Here is a 7,193-nt window from a genome sequence, read left to right as displayed (position 1 = left end):
GTGCGAGGAGATCGAAGGTTAAAATAAAATTTAAGTGAGGTTAGGTTAGCGTGCTAGTTAGGTTAGCTCAGAAATCTGGTATCAGGAGAATATATTGTGCGAGGAGATCGAAGGTTAAAATAAAATTTAAGTGAGGTTAGGTTAGCGTGCTAGTTAGGTTAGCTCAGAAATCTGGTATCAGGAGAATATAATGTGCGAGGAGATCGAAGTTTAAAATAAAATTTTAGTGAGGTTAGGTTAGCGTGCTAGTTAGGTTAGCTCAGAAATCTGGTATCAGGAGAATATAATGTGCGAGGAGATCGAAGGTTAAAATATAATTTTAGTGAGGTTAGGTTAGTGTGCTAGTTAGGTTAGGTCAAAAATCTGGTATCAGGAGAATATAATATGCGAGGAGATCGAAGGTTAAAATAAAATTTTTGTGAGGTTAGGTTAGCGTGCTAGTTAGGTTAGCTCAGAAATCTGGTATCAGGAGAATATAATGTGCGAGGAGACCGAAGGTTAAAATAAAATTTTAGTGAGGTTAGGTTAGTGTGCTAGTTAGGTTAGGTCAAAAATCTGGTATCATGATAATGTTCAAGGAAGTTGATTGAAGGTTGGGTTAGAGTCGTAGTTAGGTTAGGTCAGATTAGTTTGGGCGTTTTAAATTTTTACAAATCTTGTATCTAACCTAACTCACATGAAACTTAACTCTCAAGTCTTTAAAATGATCACCGATTTAAAATTCTTATTTATTGCAGCGTACTCTTATGGCGATTTAAATCGTGTATTGCGAACAGATACTTTATTAAAATCGTCAAAAATCTAGGTATACCATACGGACGGGCATCCGTTTACCCGCCCTGTCCTTTGGCATTTCCAAAAACGCTATGACGCAAAGGAATAGGCTATAATACAGGAGCCAAATGTTTAATTTTCGAGTTTCGTGGTTTACTCCTTTGACAGCGAAAGGCATAAATCCCAAAATGTTTATAGCCTTGCCTGAGTTTTTGGTTAATATTAAAATAATCTAAGCAGAATACATTGTGCTGACATCTATCTTTATTATTGGGGACTAACATTTTAACGCTAAATGCAGGACACTTTATTACCACCATTATTTTAGTTGAAACTTACACCTCAAAGATGTCGCCACACTATATTTGTAATCATAGATATATAAATACCTAGATACAGCCATCCTTAACAAACGTACCTCGGTTTTTAAAAAACATATCAAAGAAATTTGTACATCTCTCCATTACTTTCTAACCAAGATGAAACATGTTCTATCTCTTTTTATTGCATTAACCACTATGTCGTACGCGAATCGGACGCTTGAAACAAACTTAGCGCGTCCCATAAGTCATGTGACAGTTGACCCATTTCACGATAGCGCGAAATCCAATCTAACTAAAAATATTCGCCCTAAACATGATGGGCGGTTTTTTCACTAAATATTATGTAATTATTGCGTTATCAATTGAATACGAATAACATTAGTGCTTGCCATAATGATAGACGCGTCCATAATTGTTATTCCTGAAATAGTTTTATTACATCGAACTACGCCATTCAAATTTGGGATAATGTTTACCCTGTTTGGCATGATGTGCTGCATTGAATTCATTGCTGGCTTGCAGAATATCAAAAAAACCGTAAGTAAGTAAAGATTATGTTCAACATTTTAATTTTAATTGCATGGTTTTAGGCGTAATGGTAAAGGAAATTGTTGCGACAGGAAGTGAATTCGTTTCCAATTATTATTTTGGCCTATATGATGTTGATGCAGTGCGTTTATATCATGATCACAAAGAAGGATCCGTCCAATATTCTTAGGAAAACGAGTTTTTAGACTGTGTGTGCGTGCAATATCAAATTTTGGTCGCTACGCGTCTTGCCTACCTTTCGGCATATGTCCATTCGGTGGGGTTTCTTTTTGAAATTATAGTGCTAATTGTAGTAAGTAAGCTACACGTGTACATTTATTTAAAATAAATACAACACCTTAACAATGATATCCAATTGGTGATAATACTCATTTAGTGAACATTCATTACGTTTGTAAAAGCTCACAATCCGAATCATCGTCAGATGAAATTGACAAATTTGAATCATCACTGTCATTATTAACACTTAGGTATTATAAAGTTCAGCAACATCAACCAAATATAACTTCTCTTTTAAATTAATCACTTTCCACATGTTCACACACTTTCTTCCAGTTGTCAGCTGTAATTTTTTCAAATTCTTCATTTGCCAGCTTTATAAGTAACATCTTCCATTTTAAATGTAACATTTCTTTGCTGCTATGCGATTTAAATAAATAAAAAGGCGGTTTATTTATGTTGTAAAGTTTCAAATCTGATAATTTTCTGTGTGATTTGTGCTAACAATTTGATTGACAGTTATAATAAATAATGCGAATCTTGTCTTCCATGCTCAGGGTACCTCTATAAAGGATAGCGCTATACGTAATTAATGTGCCGAAAGTGATGGTAATAGATGGTACGTCCTTTTGAACTATGTTGGGGTATGGCTGTATCTATGTATTTATATATCTATGTTTGTAATGTACTTTATAAAACTAACGTTAGATGTCAGCGCTGTTTTTAAAAACCATAGATATATGAAGTTTTAACCTCAAATGCATAATTAATGTTTTGTTTATTTTATTGTCAAAAATTAAAGTTTGTTATCATTCCTTTCTCGCTTACAGGTTTAAATTAGGGAACTGGCTACTGGGAGTGACAGGAAAGCGGCAGACTCAACCTTTGCGGAATATGATACTGTTCGCTCTGGGGCGTGCAATCGAAGACATGTAGTTCTCGATGGATGAGAAACGTTAGCATTGAATTCAGACAACGCAAATTGAAGAGGGAAATGCTTTGTAACCAAAACAGGAGAACACCGTGGAGAACTCGCTGAAAACCCATTCTAATGCAATTCAAACTTCTTAAGGTTAAAATCGGAACGATTACATGATTGCAGCAGCTGGCGATGGTGCGAAGCTATTCTTTAAAGAATTGAGCCTAGAATTTATTTGATAGAACTAGGGTTATAGAAACAGTAGTGAAATTGGCAGCGAAATAAGGCAAAAGTGTTACGCAGTTTGCAATCACGAAAAAATGTGTTGTTTGTGCGATCTTCGTGTGAAAGTTGTTGTAAAACGGTTCAGTTTAATGTACCTGTTATTGAAATTGTTCTTCCAAGGGCTTTAAATAAACTCCTATGCATAAGAAGTTACGAATTGCAAAAAAATGTTTTCTGTTCATTGAGCATGATGTGTTGCCTACAAACCAGGCTACACAAATATCGAGTGCCCATATTCAAATTAGGGATTTGCTTGAATCTCCCCAATCTGCCGTTTTTATTGAGGGTAAGAAGGGCCTCCACGAACGAATGGCCCAGGGCCCCGAAAAACTTAAAAACGGCACTGCATTTAAGGAATAATAAGTGCGACGTTGCTATTAATCGCATAAATTCAAATGAAATTTTAAAAGAAGTTGCGTACGTGGCGACATCTCAACTAGACTAATAAAACTATAATTGATAAAAAGTGTATCGATTGCCAAGGAGATGGCGCACTAGTACTTATTGTATTTAATCAATCTATTCAAAAACCGGGCCTTTAAACAACAATTGCTCTACAGGATCTTGCAAGACTTCGTAAATTTTGAACTGCCATTTAAGGAATTATAAGTGCGACGTTGCTATTAATCGCATAAATTCAAATGAAATTTTAAAAGAAGTTGCGTACGTGGCGACATCTCAACTAGACTTCTAAAACTATAATTGATAGAAAGTGTATCGATTGCCATGGAGATGGCGCACTAGTACTTATTGTATTTAAGGCTGGACAGTACATACAGAACGGAGTATGTAAAGTTGCCTATTGTCAATCCCCAAATTTGGTTATTTATAATATTAATTTGTGTTCGATGGTAAAAACATAAACTTAGTCCATTTTCTATCTGTATAAAACCAGCCACGCGGCGGAAGCTATCTTTTCGCGCTTTTGAGGAAAACTTTTAAGTTGTTTTTCCAAGATAACTTATCTATAAATGAAGTTGGAACAATTTCTAAAATTAAGATACGTTCGTAAACTTAATATCTAGGCAATAACGCCAGGAAAATTTATTTCCTTTTTTCTTTTCCAAAATATGACACCCTAACAGCCCTCGACGTTGCCCTTAAAAAAGAGCTTATTTTAAAGCATTTTAGTAAACCCCGGCGTTATTGTCTAGCTAAAGCATTCACCTTTCACAGGAATATTCGACCCCTTCTTCATCTTCACTCAGAATTAAGATATCGTGGAACGAAATCAAGTATTTTCGGGCAACGGAACGGGTGTACTGTCCAGCCTTAATCAATCTATTCAAAAACCAGGCCTTTAAACTACAATTGCTCTACAGATCTTGCAAGACTCCGTACATTTTGAACTGCCATTTATTCAGACTTCTCAATCAAAAGTTATGGACTAGAAACCAATTTCGAAAGAAAATTTAAAGGGCTGTAACTTTTGAACTAGTAGCCCAATCTTGAAACTGTTTGAAATTATGGATTCTACGGGCCACATTCTATAAGAAAAATTTGACAATCTTTGAAAAGCATTATCTCGGAATCTATTACACCTATACAAACGGATGTGGGCTTAAATTATAGCAAATTTGGTCTGCTTTGAAAACTTATTGAACCGTTATTGGCGAAAAACTGGTCCTTCAGGGTTAAAATCGTCAAAATCTGAAAAGAAAACGAAAATTCCTCGGTTTTTAGTATATTTGACAATGTTGCGTTCGCCGCTCGAGGTCGAAAACTTGAATTATACATTGGGTTAACAACATAAGCAATCCCACAAAAAACCAGAACTACCGGATTTGACGCATGGTCTGATGTATATAGTTACTGGACTATCAAAGTGAGAAGGGATTTTATTTTTAAATAGCAATTGAATGGTTGTTTGTGGATCAGTTAAGCATAATCGATTAAAGAAACAACAATTTTTGACGTACAACAAAAGTTACACCCCCATACTAGTTTACTGTAGTCCACATGTAAATGATCGACTAACTTCTTGTTCTGATATTCCTACAGTGAAATTAAAAAAATGATTTTTAATGAAAGGTGTCGTGCCTGAAATGGCAGAAATAGGGGCAAGAAATTATTTTATCATCATAATATTCCAATTATTTGCGCATCAAAATCCCCTCCTACAAGGCACAGTTTTAGCATTTGGTTATGTTGTACCGTGTTTTAAGGATGTTCCCAAGTAGCGTTTAGTTTCGTTGAAAGGTTTTAAGGAAACCAAGCACTAGTTAATTTCACAGATAACGTCTTGATGAAACAATCAATCTTCATTCTCATTTTTCGCATCCTCACAGTTCAAAACTAATAAGTACCACTTAATCATATTGTTTTTCTCTTACTTTAATTGCGGTAAAGTTAAACATAGCCCATTGACGTACGATCCTAGCAAAACTATTAAAAACGTCCCTTGTATAGTACCGGATCCTGATAAGTATCATCACCACTTTGACCTATCTCGTCAAAAACTTCGTCGTCGATAAGAAAAAAAGTGGCAACTTATTCAATTTCTAAATTTATCACACTTTAATTATAATGATTAAAGACAATTTATGTTAATATGAGCAACCACGATATTTTGATCGGGCTCGACAACAATATCAATATGACCTTAGGTTCAATCAATACGTCTGCACCACACAGTGCTACACTGAACGCATGTCGTGATACAAATAAGAAGGAATTTTATTAAGCCATTATCTTAATTGCGCTTAATTCGGTTGTAGTTAAGTTGGATACAGTAGTCAAGTGCAATGTTTGATGTTTATGGGAAGGTTGCTCTTGTAACAGGCGGAGCTTCAGGGCTTGGATTTTTGTACGTGAAGGAACTGCTGCGAAATGGCATTAAGGTACGGATATCGCATCGTTAACTCTGCTTTATCGGGTCAATTTAGGGTGTTACAATTGCGGACACGAACGACGTATTTGGAGAGCGAGCAATTGAGGAGATTAAAAACGAATATGGGGACGAGAAGGCGATATTTGTGAATGTCGACGTGTCGGATAAGTACCAGCTTGAAGGTGAGTTGACAAAGATCGTTAGTATTTAGCTACCGCTCAGTTTCACCATGCAGAAGCTTTCAAATCTACAATACAAGTCTTTGAAAATATTGATATTGTCATTAACAACGCTGGCATTCTCAACGATGCGAATTGGGAAAAAGAGATCCAGGTCAACTTGGTAAGTTTGCCTAAACTAGCAAATTTGAAATGAAAGACCAATTTGCAGAACGGGACAGTAAATGGGACTCTTCTAGCTTTTGACCACTATATTGCAACATACAAGAGTGGCGCGGAAGGTGCAATTATCAACATTTCATCTATTGGCGGATTGGATGCATTTGCCACTGCACCAATTTACACCGCATCAAAGTTTGGCATTGTGGGACTAGGGCAGGCTTATGGTTCGAAGTTACACTACGAAAGGAACAACATTAAAGTCGTGACAGTTTGTCCAGGTTTTACACTGGCGTCGTTAAGCGACGTTGTTAATCACGACAGCTTGTTGGGCACTGCTTATAGCAAAATTATGCATAAAGAGTACGATTCTATTCCCGTTCAATCGTAAGTTTCACTTTCTTTATCTACCTACTGTTATATAGTGCACGTTTTCAGACCGACTTTCTTAGCAAAATCCGTCATTAGCATTATTCAACAAAGCGAACCTGGTTCCGTATGGGTAGTTGAAGGTGAAGAATCACCTTACGAAGTTGAGTTCCCGAATCGACTTCTGCGCAAGAAGAAGAAACAAAACCTTTGATAACACTAACTGAAAGTTTCAAAATATTTTAGCAAATTGATAATAAACATAACCGCATCTGATTATAGCAACTTATATCTTCCTATTTTGTAATGTTATTTGTTATGTTTTTGCTTGTTTGTAATTCATCTGATATGAATTGGAACACGTTTTTGAATAAAAATTATGGCCATCTATTCAGCGGACCTACAAGTGGGGTGTGATGGAGGAAAATTTTTTACGGAAGACGCAGGGTTCTGTTGACGTTTGTTTCAATCCCTTGCCAATGGTGTTGTTGTATATGTAGTGGTTTAAGGGTAGGTTAGTACAAAAAGATTTCATCAATTGTAGCAACTTTAGAATTATTCATTGTACTCGAAGAGTCCCTTCAATC

General features: G+C 36.0%; 1 protein-coding gene across 1 annotated transcript; it reads left to right on the top strand.

Moving 5' to 3' along the window:
* The first annotated feature begins 5,674 nt into the window (after positions 1–5,674).
* Positions 5,675–7,012, top strand: LOC116174925 (15-hydroxyprostaglandin dehydrogenase [NAD(+)]-like). The gene is made up of 5 exons (XM_031492960.1): positions 5,675–5,909; positions 5,955–6,081; positions 6,135–6,241; positions 6,290–6,624; positions 6,676–7,012. Exons 1-5 carry the CDS (start codon positions 5,814–5,816, stop codon positions 6,818–6,820), a joined length of 810 nt encoding a protein of 269 aa, XP_031348820.1. The 5' UTR covers positions 5,675–5,813; the 3' UTR covers positions 6,821–7,012.
* The last annotated feature ends 181 nt before the right edge of the window (positions 7,013–7,193 follow it).

This window comes from Photinus pyralis, unplaced genomic scaffold (genome assembly GCF_008802855.1).
Source record: "Photinus pyralis isolate 1611_PpyrPB1 unplaced genomic scaffold, Ppyr1.3 Ppyr1.4_LG6, whole genome shotgun sequence".
In the NCBI taxonomy this organism is placed as follows: Eukaryota; Metazoa; Arthropoda; class Insecta; order Coleoptera; family Lampyridae; genus Photinus; species Photinus pyralis.
Note: the sequence above shows the minus strand (reverse complement) of the source record. Positions and strands in the feature narration are given on the sequence as shown.

Excerpts from the sequence above, each read along its gene's own strand:
- LOC116174925 (XM_031492960.1), top strand. The coding sequence starts at position 5,814 with ATGTTTGATGTTTATGGGAAGGTTGCTCTTGTAACAGGCGGAGCTTCA. Across the intron at positions 6,082-6,134 it reads GGATAAGTACCAGCTTGAAG|AAGCTTTCAAATCTACAATA; the intron begins GTGAGTTGACAA and ends TTCACCATGCAG. Across the intron at positions 6,625-6,675 it reads GATTCTATTCCCGTTCAATC|ACCGACTTTCTTAGCAAAAT; the intron begins GTAAGTTTCACT and ends GCACGTTTTCAG.